At 39.0% G+C, this 18,939-nt stretch overlaps 1 protein-coding gene across 1 annotated transcript in view; it reads right to left on the reverse strand.

Moving 5' to 3' along the window:
- LOC120558193 (caM kinase-like vesicle-associated protein) overlaps positions 1–18,939 on the reverse strand; it is a 48,643-nt gene that overhangs the window by 10,521 nt on the left and 19,183 nt on the right. Inside the window, exons 2-3 of the mRNA XM_039799132.1 lie at positions 1,940–2,047; positions 1,725–1,856 (exon numbers count right to left, since the gene is read on the reverse strand). Coding sequence (XP_039655066.1) covers positions 1,725–1,856; positions 1,940–2,034 — 227 coding nt within the window. The 5' untranslated portion in view covers positions 2,035–2,047. The remainder of the gene's footprint in view (positions 1–1,724; positions 1,857–1,939; positions 2,048–18,939) is intronic.

The following is an 18,939-nucleotide window of genomic DNA, read 5'->3' on the forward strand; positions in this document are numbered from 1 at the left end:
TGTCTGTTTTTGTACTCAAATGATCCTGTTGTCCACTATAGTGGACATGCTGTAAATAAATAAAAATCAAAAAATTTAAATTGTAGGATGTTTTTTTTTAACCTTAAACAGGTATGGAATCACAAAAAATATGATTAGGAAAAAACTTATTTTCCTTGGTTCTCAGGAAATAACGTAGTAAAGTACAGATACTTAAATACAGTATTTGTACTTTGTTACATTACAACACTAACAATGATATGGTACAACCAAGCTCTACAACCAATCAGGGGATATTATCTGCAACCACCTGTTGTAATTACATAAAGTGTGACTGCACTGCGGCCATTTGCCAACACACTCTTTTGTCTTTCCTTCCATAGGATTGGTCTGTTAACTGAGGTATTGCCAATATTAAAAAAAATTTTGCACACAATTACAGATCCCCTACAGACATTTTTAAATACATAAATAATTTGCCTCATGTTTTTTCCACAAAAAATTTCAATTACCTCATTAAAAAATCTTAAAATCTATGAATCTATAATCTATGAATATATACACTACCGGTCAAAAGTTTGGGGTCACTTAGAAATTTCCATTCCACTCCATTATAGACAGAATTGAATAGAATAAAGTTTTTTTAACCAAGGCAGCAGTTTTCAGATGACATTATGTGCTTACATTGCAAACGGGTTCTCCAATGTTTTCTCAGTTAGCCTTTTAAAATGATATCAGATACAGAATGTGCCTTTCAAACAGTGGATGAATGGTTGCTGATAATGGGCAATGTAGATATTGCATTAAAGATCAACAAGAGAACGCCTTTCTTTTCTGTAATGGAAATTTCTAAGTGACCCCAAACTTTTGACCGGTAGTGTATATGCATTAAATTCAGATTTAAATAGAGCTCAGAGAAACGTTTCCCCCTCAGCAGATGAATATGAAAACAGCCTTGTTGTGTCAAACTCTGCACAACATCCAAGAACAACAAGCAAAACAGATTTTTGACTGGAGGGGGACCACTGGTATTAACAATATCAAAAACTCTTGACTGAGAAGGAACCAAATTGCCGGTACAATGACTGCAGGAGTACAGCAAGAAATAACAATACACATATGTACGAAGATGAATACTTGAATAAGCACCTCTTTTCTTATTTAATGGCTATATACAAACATTTTATATTCAAGACTGCATTTACTGTTTGCCATCAATTATTCCCAGCCTTTGACAATGTCATCCTATTTGAATTTCCACTCAAACCCCCCACTGATGATTAGACGATAAAAAACAGGAGCAGTGCACATCCCTGCTATTGAGGTGTCTGAAGTGTAATTTTCAGAGGAACATGAATTCATGTTTAGAGGCTTATAAGGCTTCTTATAAGTAAATCTTGCTCCACTACTTCGCCTGCTGTCAGCGAGAAATTGTTTGATAAGGCCCAGGTTATGCTAATGTGGGTTTTACCTGAAAGTTAGCTCATCACAGGTTTTTAGAAACAGTGGCTGTGTGTGATCACTCAGCAAAATGAGGTTCACTTGACTTTTCTTATTAAAGTAAGCATCAAACGTTTTCTCTTTTGTTTTTCTTTTCAAAAGTTGTTTTGTCTGTGAAATTAGTATTTAAGAAGATGAAATAGGGAAAAACAAAAAAGCAAGGGAATTGACAGTCTCATCACTAATGCACAATTTAACACAGAATTTTTGACTCCAGAAAACATTAATCACAATGAATAACTTACATCTTTAAGATGACAATCTCATTTTTCGCGGCCTTGCGGACTTTCCTTCCGTCCTTTTTCAGGAACTTTTTGCATGTATACATTTTCATTGTAGTTTTGTCCTTGGCCCTGAATATCTCACAGAACTCCTCCCTGAAAAGAATCATTTTATGGCATGTAAGGTTCACAAGCGATGATGCATCTTTCAAAAGTCAAGAAGCTGTTGAGATACTCACGATTTAACAATCTGACCCAGGTCATATTTATCTGTCACGTCCGAAGGATTGCTATAATCCTTCTTTTCCCCAATTGTTAAACAGCCAAATGGCATGGCCACTCCTGACCTGTGGTGATAGAAACAGAAAGAGAGACAGAAGAGGGAGTGAATGAAATGAATAATGACACTTTCATCAATCTATCAGGGTATTATGTCCTGGTGTCCCACCTAGCTGATTATTTCTTTTCAATTTGGCGTCACACTGTGCCATTATATTACACTGGATGATGACTTAGCAAATGTGGCCCTTCCTCAGACAAAAATGCCTCCAGTAATGCTGAGAAAGCATTTCAAAAGTGAGAGCTAAAGAGCCCCCAGGGGCAATATCAATGCAGTGGATTGTTTCACTTTCTGTACTTTGCAGCGCTGTGGAAATAGGTCTGGCAATGCAAAACTACACTTACATAGCCTTTTGTGATCCTGCATTGAAAAAGGACTGCAGTCTGTATGCTAATATCTAACTTATATAAGTAATAAAACAGCAAGGGGAATGTTTTTTGCAGTAAAGCAGAAGTCTGGACTGAATGTGCCAGTGTTTCTTTGTGGGGTGAAAGTTGCAAACCATAGCGGTCAGGGAGCAGAGGGAGCAGCAGGCTAATATGGTCGGAGAGCCCAGCGAGGTAACCGCAGCAACAAGTGAAGCATTTCCAATAAAGAATGGGAGCCAGCAATTCCAGGCACAGCAACCCAGGACTTAAAGTACTTTACTAGTTCTGCATTAACACGTGAACACCTAATTGTGTTGCAGCTTCTCAGTGCTGCATGGAGTGAAATTTGAAACCAGCCTTTGCAACTTTACTGCACATTCTTTTTACTGAGAATCAAAGGTTTTATAGTCAGCTTAGGTGGAGTTGGGGTGTGTGTGTGTGTGTGTGTGTGTGTGTGTGTGTGTGTGTGTGTGTGTGTGTGTGTGTGTGTGTGTGTGTGTGTGTGTGTGTGTGTGTGTGTGTGTGCACGCGCGCAACCAAAGTGTGCATGTGTGTGGTTAAAACCTAGAATCTTGTCTATAGCTCAAAAGAAACATCCACATGCTTTACGTTTTTCAGAGTTGGAACATCTGATAACAATGAATTTTGATTTTAACAAATCCCTTAAATGAACCCCTTTTTTTGTATGACCAAGACATGTACTAAGCAAAACACGTGAACAGTAATACGGTTGAAAAGTGCTCTCTAAACAACTATGGTGACCTATGTAGGCAGGCTCAATAGCTACGCATTAGACTTTAGATTTGGGGCAGTGTTGGGGAGTAGAGTTGTTAAATCAAGGCTGAAGACCTATCTTTTTGATGTTGCCTTTCTTTAAATAATCGTCCTTATACTGCACTGTAACTTTTATTCTCGTATTTTATCTGTTTTTAATGTTTTTAATCGTTTTTATGTAAAGCACTTTGAATTTCCCTGTTGCTGAAATGTGCTATACAAATAAAGCTGCCTTGCCTTGCCTACATGTAGTATTGTATTTCATGGTGGCTGTTGCATAGCTTAGCTATTTTCAATTTTTTTTCAACTGACTAATTTTGAACTAGTGTGAATATTCTGTATATTCTGGATAAAAAAAATATTTATTAATGAGCCATACAAGATCAATCTGCGGTCTAGGTAATGGATGTCCACATGCAAATGAGAGCAGCCAACATAAGAAGTATAGAGTTATGTGTAAAAAGGTCAATCTGTTCACTGTTGCTCCACGAATTATTTAAAATCAATATATTGAATGGATACGAAAAGGACTCAAGGTGATAGTATTGTATACTGACTGTTAGGTTCCTGGACCTATATACTAAGTCTAGTATGGATGTGTTATTATTTGATTTACTATAGATAGACAGAAAGGAAGAAGATAGATGGAAAAGAAAGAGAGGGGGAAAAAAAATGTAAATGTGTGTGTATGCATGTATGTATGCATCTGTGCCTGTGTATGCATGGGTATATGTGAGCTGTAGGTAGGTAGATATACGGTGTATGTGTATGTAAAGAAGAATTGTGTTAAATTGTTTTGTATGTAACTAAAGGATAAAAATACAGAAAGGAGGTAGGACTAGAAAAGTTTGTTTATGAACTTCTTCCTACGTCTTTTTGAACATGGGAATTTCTTATTTGAATTACTTATAATAATTTTAGTAGATTGTGCTGAGAAGTACATGTCCTTATTTATCTGTCATTTTAATTATATATATATATATATATATGTATGTATGTATGTATGTATGTATATATATATATATTTTATTTTTACATGTTCAAATAAACTACTACTAAAAAAAACTACTACTACTATGAACAGACTTGTAATCCGATGTAAATGAACGAGGTTGTGCACTGAGCTGTTAAAATAACAATGAAATGCTGCGCTATTGACTTTTGTTGGTCAATGGCCCAATCACTTCCAGCTTCCTCAAGATGCACCTGAACACACCTCCCTGTAAGACCAGCACGCCCATTGGCGCAAAGATGGGTGCATGATGCAGGTGCATTCGCTATTTAAACGACATGTGCGCTGGATGGTCTTAAAAAAGCAAAGACACTTGCATCAGGCTTTGCGCTGCGCTGCGCCAGGTGCAATATAGGACCCATAATGTTTATTGTCCCACCCATCTGTTAGAGGAAATGTACGCCCATGTGTAAATGTGGTAAATGCTTTGGCTCAGTAAAGTTATTCTGCAAAGAAGAAAGAAAGATTCTGCAGGACCAGTGGCTTAAATGGAAGTAATTCTGAGTAAGTCCGACAGAAGAAAGGCATTAAGTAGCATGTAGGGAAAATCTATATTACGCTAGAAAACATTTATATTCAGCAAGTCCACAAGAGAGTTGTTGCACTGTGGAGAGGGAAAATAGATTAGAGAAAAAGAGAGTGAAAGAGCAATGCTGATGATGAGGAAATCGAATACATCTAATGAAGACATCCATCTGATAAACAAAGCCGTTGTGGTTTTGGAAAAGCTTTCTGAGCACACTCAGTGGAGACCTTTATTTTACAGGTTCACGATGAAACTGTAAAATATAAGTTAGACTGTGGGGACATGAACATTCACAGAGATCCAAAACCAGATTATCAAAGAGACAAAGTATCTCTGACAGCCACTCCCATTTTAAAAAGTGTGACTTCCTCTAATGGATGAAGAATTTGTGAAGCATTTCAAGTGGAAACAGCAGGCGGTGGTATCATATAACAGAGGCTGCATAATGGGCCTATTTGGACTGACCACCATCAGCAACATTCAAGCATTATCACCCCATTTTCTGACTGTTATCTGCCCTTCGAGAGCACCAATCGATGGCGTGTGATGCTTTATGGCCCAGTGTGTGACCTGGGTCTGCCAGCTTGGGCGACAATGCTATATCACCACAGATTTTTTTTTGCAGATGCAGTGAAGATTTACAGGATGGAAGATGGATAGTGATAAAGATTTTGGGCTTATTAAGCAAGCGCAGCACCTCTTCCAGCCAGGCGAGCAGTGGAGCAAATTCGTTTTTTGTTGTGTCTGTTGAAATCGATGAGGAACTCTTGTAGCGCTTGTGTCTGAGCGAAGCTTAGGATCATATGAAGGTAAATATGGTGCAAAACGTGAGAGCTTGTAGAATACAATGTGAGAACTTGCAGAACAAAAAAATTAACTTGTATGTTAAAATTTGCACTTGTAAAATAAAAATGTGCACTTGTAAAATAAAAATTTGCACTTGTAAAATAAAAATTTGCACTTGTAAAATAAAAATGTGCACTTGTAAAATAAAAATTTGCACTTGTAAAATAAAAATTTGCACTTGTAAAAATTATTCACATTTGAAGTCACAAAAAGAAAAAAAACATGAGAGCTTGTAAAAAAATCTGAACTTGTAAATTGAAATTTGCACTTGTAGAAAAAATATTCACAAATGTGTAGATTGATATTTGCATGAACACAATGACAGCTGCAAACTGGTAATGCAACATTTACTCATGTACTTTTTTTTTTACTCAGGTTGATTTTCCATCACAACCACAACTCAGTGATTACAACCTCTCGAATCTGTCACTGTATGCGCTCTCTCGCATCACCAAGAGGCGAATCTGCGCCTCGACTTTTGCAACACTTGTTGCGATACATTTGGTGCAAAACTAATTTGTACCTGTGGACTTAGGCTGTGGAGCTCTGATCCAACAGAACGGGGAAAGCAGGGTTTCTATCGCCAGATGAGGGACAACTCTGTCCGGCTTATTTAGCTATGCGCGCATGGAAGCCTGGTTGAATAGCAAGCTAGCGTTAGCTAACTAACCAACCAGCCTGATTCTAAATAAATACCTTTTAATTATCTTAACACTTTTAACAGTCAAACTGAAACACTGGCGGTGAGCTCCAGGTCCTGCAGCCGCAGACGGACCGTCACCAGCGGGTATCGGCCAGCGAAGCAACATCGCTATTATTGCCAGAAAGCTTCGCTGCCGACCTCGACCTGCAGTCGGCTCCAGCGGGACACGGAGAGCCCCGCACCCGGTAGCATCGGCACATCCCCGGCCATGACCACAGCTTGCTTTGCTGATGTTGTGCCTCACTGCCAATCATTGCACCCGCGGTGGGCAGCAACAATAGCTTCTGCAGAATTACATCCACCTCGCGCAGGCAATTATTTTTGCCGAATGATCGTCATCTCTTAACCCTCGTTGCTGCCGAGATTTGCACCCAGGTAGCAAGGAAATGATAGTCTGATAAAACATTGATGTCTCTAAACGTTGTAAAATTATAATCATCATTGATGAACATGACAAAGGAATGTATATAGCCTACATTTTAATTAAACAGTAGCTACTTTGCCTTATAAAATCATTATTTCCCCTTATGGATGGAAGTCTTGGCGGGGATGCAGAACTTGGCACGTGTTACCCGCTGATGACGGTCCGTCTGCGGCTGCAGGACCTGGAGCTCACCGCCAGTGTTTCAGTTTGACTGTTAAAGTGTTTAGATAACTAAAAGGTATTTATTTAGAAGCTGGTTAGTTAGCTAACGCTAGCTTGCTATTCCACCAACACTAGCGGTGAGCTGCTACCGGGGCCGGGGTTCTTGGGTCCCCCTTGAGCTCCGACTGCAGGTCGAGGGCGGCAGCGAAGCTTTCTGGCAATAATAGCCAAGTTTGCTCCGCTGGCCGATACCCGCTGGTGACGGTCCGTCTGCGGCTGCAGGACCTGGAGCTCACCGCCAGTGTTTCAGTTTGACTGTTAAAAAGTGTTAAGATAATTAAAAGGTATTTATTTAGAATCAGGCTGGTTGGTTAGTTAGCTAACGCTAGCTTGCTATTCAACCAGGCTTCCATGCGACATAGCTAAATAAGCCGGACAGAGTTGTCCCTCATCTGGCGATAGAAACCCTGCTTTCCCCGTTCTGTTGGATCAGAGCTCCACAGCCTAAGTCCACAGGTACAAATTAGTTTTGCACCAAATGTATCGCAACAAGTGTTGCAAAAGTCGAGGCGCAGATTCGCCTCTTGGTGATGCGAGAGAGCGCATACAGTGACAGATTCGAGAGGTTGTAATCACTGAGTTGTGGTTGTGATGGAAAATCAACCTGAGTAAAAAAAAAGTACATGAGTAAATGTTGCATTACAAGTTTGCAGCTGTCATTGTGTTCATGCAAATATCAATCTACACATTTGTGAATATTTTTTCTACAAGTGCAAATTTCAATTTACAAGTTCAGATTTTTTTACAAGCTCTCATGTTTTTTTCTTTTGTGACTTCAAATGTGAATAATTTTTACAAGTGCAAATTTTTATTTTACAAGTGCAAATTTTTATTTTACAAGTGCACATTTTTATTTTACAAGTGCAAATTTTTATTTTACAAGTGCAAATTTTTATTTTACAAGTGCAAATTTTTATTTTACAAGTGCAAATTTTAACATACAAGTTAAATTTTTTTGTTCTGCAAGTTCTCACATTGTATTCTACAAGCTCTCACGTTTTGCACCATATTTACCTTCATAGGATCAGGCTAAATGCTGCACTTACGTGCACTGTGTCAAGACTTTGAAATGCAGCAGTATGGGGGATTATTTCACCTGCTGCTGTGGTATGATGTCGGGCTACGCCTTGGGGAAATGGCCTGTATCTGTTTGGTATGGTAAGCCTTTACGTATGTGAGTGAGAAGTCGTTTCACTAATCCCACCATGAAATTCCTCAGAGATGGAGAAGTGGTTCCTTTCCTTTCGTCCTTTCATTTACTCTTTGAGTCTGTCTCTGGCCGTCTTTCACCCCTTCCCCCATGCTCCCCCTTTGGCTCGGCAGCTACTAAATGAGGATGCACGGTGAAGATCAGACCCAATGCATCACACTTGTGCTGACTGCAGGCCATTACAAATTTACTAAAGTAAACCTAAGCAGTGCTGAGCCTCAGTTATGTACAAAGTATATATTTTCCATTGACTACATTTACCTGAGATAAAAGATATGATCAAATAAAACCTGCTGTATCAATTGTACATAATTACAAAAATATAAAAGTGTGTGTAATAATTGGTAAAAAAAACATTCAACTTTAATTTTGAAGTGAGCATTTTCTCACAGTCCAGTTTTGTGTTGATTCCCCTGAGACGACTTTACTCTGTGTTTTGAAAAACTAGTAATTTTGATTTGACAAGCCTCATCTCAGCCATCTAAAATACCATCTCTCTCTCTCTCTCTCTTTTGCTCAGTTTTCCCCTCTGTTCTGGGGATTCTGGGGATTGGTTGAAGCCTCAGACCCACAAGGACAGACTCGCCAGCTATTAGGGAATAAACATCCTTGACATTCACTTTCTTTCATCCCTGCTGATCCCCTGGAATTGCCCGAGAGACTGCGATAGTACTTTGTCTTCAGCTGAAAGGAGGAGATAAGGTCAGCACAGATGGGCATGGCCACAGATTCTGTCTAGGTCTTAAGAGAGATCAGTGCGAGAAAGATGCTCAAATAGGTTGCTTCATGCTATCTTGGCGCAAGGAAACTATGCTTATTAAAGTCGAAGCAAACATAAAGACTGGAGGACGATAGAAAACAAGAAAATAAGTTATTGTTGGCCTTCCGCACATCAGATCTGTCTTGACTTAAAAGCCCTTAACTAAGGCAATGCGGAAAGGAAACTAGTGTCAATTATTAGAGCTTTAAAATAATACACGGGCAGTTACACTTTAAGTTTCAGTAAGCTTTCTAATGCACCAGGATATTCAATCTAAAAACTTTAACCAGGCTCTGCAATCTGATTTTGATTCCGACTGTGATTGGAGAACTGACACTTTGTTCAGACAGCTTCCACCTGTGCTTTGAAATCTGATTTTCTAAGATTCATTTCAAATTGTAGATACATGGAGGACTGCCAATGACATTTTCTGGTCAGATCGTGCTGCAATTTCAGAGATGTGATTTAAATAGCACTTTATACACAAATGTGGACATGAATGTTGTAAATCTCATCTGACATGACTTGATTTTATTTCACATATCAGGTTTGCAAAAGGAGAGATTTAAGCTGCAGGTATGAACATGGCTTTTTAAAGGCAGGTATTAACCTTCATTGTTGAAAAAAATCCTCTTTACATCAACACAAGACATCAAGGTGGGAAGTGTGTGTGAGTGTAGGGAAGCCACAGTCCAAAGTCCTTTTTAAATAACATGGTGGCAGCCCAGCAGTGATGCTCATACAACTAAAACCGACCATCTAATTATTTAGATATATACAGAGATGTATAGTAACGAGTAGAACTACTTCACTACTGTACTTAAGTACTAAAAGGCAGAATCTGTACTCTACTGTAGAGCTGGGCAATATATCAATATTATATCGATATCGTGATATGAGACTAGATATCGTCTTAGAGTTTGGATATCGTAATATGGCATAAATGTTGTCTTTTCCTGGTTTTAAAGGCTGCATTACAGTAAAGTGATGTCATTTTCTGAACATACCAGACTGTTGTAACTGTTCTATTATTTGCCTTTACCCACTTAGTCATTATATCCACATTACTGACGATTATTTATTAAATATCTCATTGTGTAAATATTTTGTGAAAGCACCAATAGTCAACACTACAATATCGTTGCGGTATCGATATCGAGGTATTTGGTCAAAAATATCGTGATATTTGATTTTCTCCATATCGCCCAACCCTACTCTACTGGAGTATTATTTTTTTTCCTACTTCCACTTTTACTTCAGTATGTATTTTCGATAAGATTAATACTTTTACGGCGATACATTTATGCGCTACATCGTTACTCGTTACAACCAATCACCGTGAATTTGGTGCGATTCGCAATTATGATCAATCACCGCAACTTTTCCGCAAATTTGACCAATAACCGGAGTTTGACGTGACTTCAACCAATCCCAGCAGTCCCACGTGCCAGACTTTGTATCAGTAACGTACAGCCAATGACCAAGCGGGAGTGAGAACGGGATGACGTAACACACGGACGTCGCCAAATTCATTTCCTTGTTTCGGCTATGGAGACGAGACGTGTGTGACTCTAACATCTCACATTGACCAACAAAACCTACAGCGAAAGACCGTCCAAAAACATTTCAGACCGTCCCGCCAACCTGTATGCATTTTAACATCAATGTACGCTGTAACGTTTTTTCACTCTAAAATCGCTGAAAGCTGCTGCTGTTTCAGTCCTGTCGGCTCTCTGCAGCGGACGGGGCTGCTCAGTTCCCCCCGCGACTGACGTGCGCACGCACACACAAACACACACACACACACACACAAACACGCACTCACACACACACACACACACGGTGGATGCAGGAAAAAACGGAGATGAGACGAACAGAATTACCTAAATTGAGGACAGCTACGCTCATTATTGTAAGTGCAATGATAAGTTAAAGTCCAATAAGTAACGTTACTTTATCAAACCGTATGAATGTGTGTCCCAGCAGGCGAGGATAGGAGATTAACTAACAATGTAAAGATCAACAAGCCACTGACACATATGTTCAAATTTGTTTCTTTCAATAAATTATTACTTTTTGTCTTAAATCCACCAGCTATTTTCATATTATACCAACATTTGCAGCATCCTGAGCCTTGTTGGTTACTAGGAAAACTCAGCCCAGAGCAGTTTTATTTTCCCCAAAACAAGTTTTCTTTTTTATTTTTAAAGACCTATACAACAAAAAAATGAAATAATATAAACAATATGATATTCAAACTTTTGACTGCTTTCTTTAATAATTACATAACACAATACTTGTACTTTTACTTTCAGTACTTGAGTAGTACATTTTAAAATAAACTACTTGTAATACTTAAGTACAAAAAATGTTGAATACTTTAATACTTCCACTTAAGTGTTGTGCTTAAGAGCACTTCAACTTCTACTCAAGTTACTTTTTTGATAGAGTACTTGTACTTTTACTCAAGTCTGGGTCTCTAGTACTTTATACATCTATGGATATATATAATGTAATTTTTCACTTATAGCTATTATTCTCCAAGGCTACAACAACAGGCACATTTATGAATGTGCTAATGATTGTTATTGCTTTCTATATAGTAACCGTAAAATCCCATTAACGTCAAAGCTGTCTGACTCTGAGTGAACTTTTATAGATGACGGGCTGATCCAAGGGCCAAGAGAATCCATTAGTGTTGAGATTTCCTCTATAAATGGCATACTCAAGGTGGAATATTGATGTTATGCAATTCATCTAAATCTGCCGGTACATGACCCTGGCAGTCCCAATGCTGCACCGGAATACCCTGAATATTTCTGTATAATTAGAAGAGATGGGCACCCAACAAGACCAAATCAAAGTACTTTATACATATATTATTTTACAGTATAAGATATTTACTGCATTAATTCAAGAAACAACATTCTGCAACATCACCACACTGCCTCATTACTACAACTTCCAAGAATTATGTCTTTTTACATTTGACTTTAATGGGTAATGAATTCTTGGAAATGTTGACATAAAGGTTTGCATCCACTGTCTTAGGGAGTTTTATCACACTAATTAAAGTTGCATTGCAGCATATTATGCTTGCTGTTTTAACCTTTGCAGGGCCAACAGAGGAGCGGAGAGCTGAACGGTCTATAACGAGGGGAGATGAGCAGGGAGACAACATCAGTAAGGAAATAAATGAAGAGATGGAAAGTCAATCAGCAGCATGCAGCATATGAATGGGAGCAACGATTTTTAAAAGAGGGCGCATACACAATTGAATTAATTATTCATCGCTGACAGTCTCCTTTTCCACAGTGTGTCTCACTGGGCTTGCGGTTTGTGTCTTTCTTGTACGCAGGAATCGCTGTGTCCCGGGGCGCTTGCTTAACACTGTGCTCGGAGCAGAAGCATGCCTGCTCTGGCAGTGCTGTAATAAATACCAGCCTTCTCTCCTCGGCCATCCACTAATCCCAGTTCAGTGCGCTGCACTGCTTGTCGGCGTCTGCTTCAGCCTCACACACAGTGAATCTCTCAAGAATCTATTACATCTCTCATTGGTTTGCCAGACAAGGGTTTGTATCTGACATTTATTGCTGTGTTCTTCACTGAATGAAAAAAAACACTGCAGTGGCTTCTTCAGCAGCACACAGTCAGCTTGAGAAAACCTTCACTCTTTCCCACTTTGCTTTCTTCCCTTCTGTCTTCCTGTGCCAATACTCTCTCACACTTGGAGCCCCTCATTGGTGAATCACTTGCAGCAACTACACAACAGGCTTAACCTTGCTCTTTACAAGAAACACAAGGAAAATCACAGCCCCCTTTTACAACTGCTTCTAAAGAGGAGGTGAGACTGCAGGATCGTGTCACACATACTGTACTGTCAGTTCCACTAGTTGATATATCGCTCGCCCTCCCAGGACTGGCAGACTGGCCTTTCTACACCTGCTGCCCACCATTATTTTTCTGCTCCTGAGGAGGTACACAAAACACACAGCCTTAACTAGGAAGGACAGTACACAGGATTTTTTTGTTATCAACTATACTCAAGTGATTATAAGCAGGCTAACAGCTGCTCAGAGCCTGTGAGCATTACAACCTGAGGAAGCATTGTCTCAGAACTGACTAACAGGATGGCAACAGGCAGTGGCTGCTTTTTGTCTCTTATGGCTCAGTGTAATTGGCAAAAATGACAGAATCAGCTGACTAGAAGTGACTTTAAAATTTGGAACACAATTGCTCACTATGTACCTAATGACTGTATCTTTCTTTAGTGTCTTCTTTAATCCTGTCAGCACCAAAATCCATCATCTTAGATGTTTGTTCCACACAGAAAATGGCTGTATAACACAGATAACCTACAGAGCAGTATGCCAGCTGAACTGTAAGAACTGTTTGTTTCCATTTTGTTTATTTAACCTGCAAGTTATGAAGACATTGTGACTATGAGATGCTTTGGTTTTGTAACATCAATTATTAAACAGATTCAAGCTAGAGGATAAGCTGACGCTGCTTACTTGAATGGTAATAGCGGGCTTGACTTGTCAGGGGGAGAGATTTCATTTCCTGCACTTAAAATGTATGCTAGGGCTGGGCTTGGGTTGACAATTGGTGCTTTAACAAAATATCTTCACACTGAGATTTTAGATAAAAAATCATCAGTAATGTGGACTTAATATCTAAGTGAGTAAAGGCAAATAATAGAACAGCTAGAACAGTCTGGTAAGTTCAGAAAAGTACATCACTTTACTGTAATGCAGCCTTTAAAAACAGTAAAAGATAAAAACTTATGTCATATCACGATATTACAATATCCAAAATTTAAGACGAAATCTAGTCTCATATCACGATATCGATATAATAGTGATATATTGCCCAGCCCTAATGTATGCTACTGTATGAAGATTTTTGGCATATGATTTAAATTGTTTTGTTTATGCTCATTTACAAATTTTAAAAATAAGTAAGTCTACATAAATCAATAAATTAATTAACAAAGCAGGAAGTGAAAAGCCCATTAATGCCCATGTTTGAGGAGAAAACTGTCTTAAATTGTTCAGATAAATGTGCAGCAATTTGCTTGTTATTACCAGTGTAACGGGCTGGCTACATTGCACACGTAATGTACGCGGAGCGGACGTTCCAACACTACGCTTCAAACATAATCAATGAAACTGGCCACACTGGACACGAGAGCAGCACCTAGTGGTGCGTATGCTCCGCAGAGATCCGTGTGCGCCCCTTTTACACAGAAATGGATCATAAAGTGTCTATATTTCTTTTAAATTAAACAGGAAATTACTTGATGAAAATCAAGTAATTGTATTGGCAAAAAAATGTATTGGTAGTTTGGTTTTGAGAGTTTCTGTTTCCCTCACATGTGTCCTCTGATGACAGCTGACAGTACATTGACGTTTTCACAGCGCTCTGCAAGCTCCAAAAAACTGAAGAAACAACAACAATCCTAAAGGAAAAGCTCAGCGTCTCGCTGCGACTCACACAATCCTACACCGTGTGTGCACTGCAGGTGTAGCCAGTTAAAAGATAAACTTAGCAAAAAAAGTAAGGACATTTGTGTTTGGTAGATTATTTCTCTATGGTAACTATTGTTTTTGGCAATTAATCTCATACTGTTGGAAAGCCTGTTTAGTTCCCTTTCAAATGGTGCCCCATTTGTAAGGAACATGCATTTGTGGGATGAGCAGCAGCGCTGAGTAGGTGGGTTGTGCCCATGAAAAATTTGCCAAATCTTCTCTGCCAATGCCAAACTGCTTATTCTGCCATTGACTCTTTGGTGTTTGGTGGATTGGATGATTGAAGTTTGAAGAAACAAGACATATTGGCAATTTAACAATTTATTAATTTCACAAACAGGAGCGTCAGTAGCGTGTGGAAGAACCATACACAGCCACAACAGCCTGGCACCTCCTCCTCATGCTGGTCACCAGCCTGGTCACACACTGCTGTGGGATGGCATCCCATTCTTCAACCAGCATTTGTCAAAAGTCAGCCAACGTGGTTGTGTTGGTCACTCTGGCACGAACAGCACGCCCAAGCTGATCCCACAAGTGGTCAATGGGGTTGAGGTCAGGACGGCTGGCAGTCCATTACATCCTCTCCACTCCCACATTCTGGAGGTAGTCTCTGATGAACCCCACCCTGTGGGGGCGAGCATTGTCATCTTGGAGGATAGAGTTCGGTCCCAGACTGTGGAGATATGGGATTGCCACTGGTTGATTGGCAGCACCTGGGGGTACCAGAAGCTCAAAGGGAACTAAACTTTCCAACAGTATAAGATTTATTGCCAAAAAGCATTGTTACCACAGAGAAATAATCTACCAAACGCAAATTTCCTTACTTTTTGTGCTAAGTTTACATTCGTACATTCTTACATACGGAACAGTCGGCATACATTACGCGTTCAACGTAGCCAAAGCGTTAGGCAAGTTATTTAAAAACTGTAATACATTAGCCTACATTACACAATGAAAAAGTAATTACATTACTTTATTAATCTCTGCAGCAATAGTAATGTGTCAAATTAGTGCTCATCACTTAATTTATCAAAGGTTCCTTCAAACAACCCCAAATCAGCCACACCCACACGTGTCATATTTTGTATTGAAATTGAAAAAACACATTGGGGTTTATCAAGAAGTCAGTTTGGAGGGAATTACTGATCATACAGCAGCTATGTTAGCTTAGCTGCTGGTAGCTGCACATAGCTCCTGATGTCAGCTGCTCATTTACACCCTCTAACTTAAAAAAACCTGGGTAATTCCTGAATGTACACATTGCCGTGGCTAACGTTAGCAAGCCGGCTGAACACACAGCAGTGAATTAGACAACTTTGAAATTAACAGAAGTCACATTTGTACTCTGTTAGTAGAAGAGAGAAGAACTGCCTCGCCTCACCTCAAGCCCCTGCGCCAAGCTAGCACGTCCCGCACCAGTCTATCAACTGAACGCAATACGGAGAGCGATTAAAAAAAACTTTGCAAAGATGAATATATTTTCAGTTTCTTTGTCGTCCTAGGCTAAATATTCTCTGTATAAATTGAAATGTATTTATATATTTCTGCACGTAGAAGTGCACATACATGTGTGCACGTACATGTGTAGGCTAGTAAACTCCCACCCCCGAAAAATAGGGCTCCCCCCAAAGCCATGGTGTAATTTTAAGCAATGCACTGGTTAACTACTAAAGTATTAAGTTGACTTGATATTGGTTTTGTAGTTGTGTCCCGTACCCAACTATAAAATACCCATAAACTGTCATGGTGGTCCATGAGTAAATTAGCTTTGTGTAATAATGAAGAATGCCTAAAAAAGGTTTTAAATGTAGCTATACTCAGTAATGCTATAATTAAAAAATAAAACTCTTATAATAATGTGATCATATTGTACAACTGAGGTTAGTGCCAGAAGGATCAGAATCCAAAATCCACTAGTTTTAGCTTGAGGAGAGTTAGCACAGTAATGGATGGTTAGCTTATTGAGTTTACAGGCTAATTTAACGGTGTATAGGCTAATTTAACAATGTACCCAATTGCAGCCAATAGTAGGAATCATAACTTGCTTCTACAATCTAATGCAAGTAATTATGTTTACAACAAGACCCTGGCACTTATGTTGATGGCAACAGTTCCAGTAAATTGAGCAAATAGCTAAGACGCAGTTAAGTAATCAGTTACTCAGCAGAAGCAGAAAAATAAATCCCTGTGACAGCTGAACCCTGCTGAGACGCCAAATTGTACGTTGAGAATTGCACACCACCCACGGCTGCATGGCCACTGTTGACCTCCAATATGGCTGCCTGAGGGTGCTTTAGTGTAAAATGGAAAGCCTATATACAGTATACATACACAGTGTACTCTTCAGGTAAGATGGCTCATAAGTGCATTACCTATGGAGGGAGTGTGTGAAAACAAATGTTGGCTTGTTTTGATGAAACAGCTACAGACAATCCATCCTGAAGGGAAAATATTGTGTGTGAGTGCATGGAAATGAGTGCATGCCTGAATGCACAAATGCACGTGTGCATTACAGTGTGAATCCATATACTGCACTGTACTAAGAAAATATGTGTACTTTCCTATTTGCATGGATACAGCCACTATTTCTATTTTTAGCCCAAGAAATGTCTCTGCTGTCGAAACTCCTGTACCTTTGTGTCATTTTTAGTCCAATGGCGACTGTTGGTGTTAGTGTTGTGTATGATACACATCAATTCAAAGTGCTTTACGCGTTAGTAGACAAAAGAACATATTACAATAAAGGTTAAAAAGGAAAAGTGCATTTGATCAGCTAAAAGAACAAAATGCATTGAACAGTTGGTGTTTAAGTCTATATTTGAAGCTGCACAGTTAGAGCACCTTTAATACAACCAGGAAGTGGGTTCCAGAGCTGAGCAGCATAGCAGCTAAAAGCTGCTTCCCCATGTTACAGTACTGGTACTGGACTTTAGTGGTTGGTATTACCAACAGATTTTTCTCCAGTGATCTGAGAGGTCTAGCATGCGTGCATATTGCTGAGACAGATATTTTGATCCAGCCCCATTAATGATTTATAAACAAGTCAATTCTGTGGCTTCATCAACTTTACCCCTGAAAAAAGATGCACTTATTAACAGAGAGAAGTTCAGTTGCTACCTGTAAAGGGGCGTTGGTTTTTCTCGACGTTTGCAGAATCACACAGATATTGTTCATATTTCTACTGATAATGTTAAGAGAAAACAGACTACGTTGTGCAAAAAAAGACAAAGTATTGGTGAAAGAAATAAACCATAATAGGTTTCAAGGTTTCAACTTGAATACACAGTAAAAAGAAATTGCTGCACAGATATTCCCACAATTACTGCTAATACTCAGGCCTCAACTTTAGTGGCGTTGTTACGCTAAATTATGAACAACGCTTCTTAAAGTGTTTGCCAACATATATGGGAGTACATAATCATGGTTTCATGTGGAATTCATACTGTTTCTAATAAAAGGGAATGTTATGTGTTCTCTTAAGCTTTACTTCTACTTTACGACTATTCCCATTTTATTCATTCTGTTTACTCTTTATTAGGGCTGTAAATGTGATGTTAAGTAAAATGAATGCTGTAGCGATTGTTTTGAATCTAACATTTTATTTATTTTCATACACAAATTATTATTGATATATACGGTATACTTTTTAGAAATAAAAAGCAAGCTTTCTTAGTGGTTCCTACACAGGTCGAACAAACATTGACTAGACCCATGGCATAAGTGTGTCTGCTATGAGGGGGATGTCATTACGCGGTCTGTCACGGAAACCTACTTTGTTCACATCCTATCCCCTGACAAATGGGCTATTCTGAACCATTCAAGAATAATGCCTAACCTCAAGCATCTTTTTTTCTACAAACAAAATGTACTCCATTAGAAACAATTAAAAGATGCTATCATCATATACAAGTTAATTCAAATAGTGGCTATAATGGTGCATTTTCTATATTTAAAGATGTCGTTGTAGTGTTTGAAAACATTAAGGTTAACAGCTATAATTTATGTTATGACTGGCAGTTAAAAAACAATTTTTGCATTAGTCATATAAGTTTCACTTTATTTAGCTCAGCTTCTTCTCTGCCACGCAGAAGCCATTGCACTGCCAGCCTTTTCAGCTTTCAGTTCCTCCGTGCTGCTTCAGTGGACAGAAACTTTAATTGCCATGCATAAAATCGCTATTACATGAAATATTATCATCTAAAGGCAGGGATAAATAAAAGAGCCTAGGGTTTATTGGTCACACTAATTGAAAGTCCCCTCAGAGTGCTGACTGTGAAATTGATATCGCAAAAGCGAGCAGTAAATTCAATTAATGAAACTGACAGGAGAAGACAGTAAATTGATAACATTTGAAAGCAAACAATACTACACCATGGTGAATGCCTACCCATTGTGGGAAGAACTATTTCCTGTGATAAACTTGAGGGAAATGGTGTTGCACTGCAGCTTAATCGCCGCAGAAGGCAATCTTAGCCTATGGAGAGGCTGGTGGGCCACCATGGGACCTTATTTAGTGTGTGTGT

The sequence above is a fragment of the Perca fluviatilis genome, chromosome 4 (genome assembly GCF_010015445.1).
Source record: "Perca fluviatilis chromosome 4, GENO_Pfluv_1.0, whole genome shotgun sequence".
Classification (NCBI taxonomy): Eukaryota; Metazoa; Chordata; class Actinopteri; order Perciformes; family Percidae; genus Perca; species Perca fluviatilis.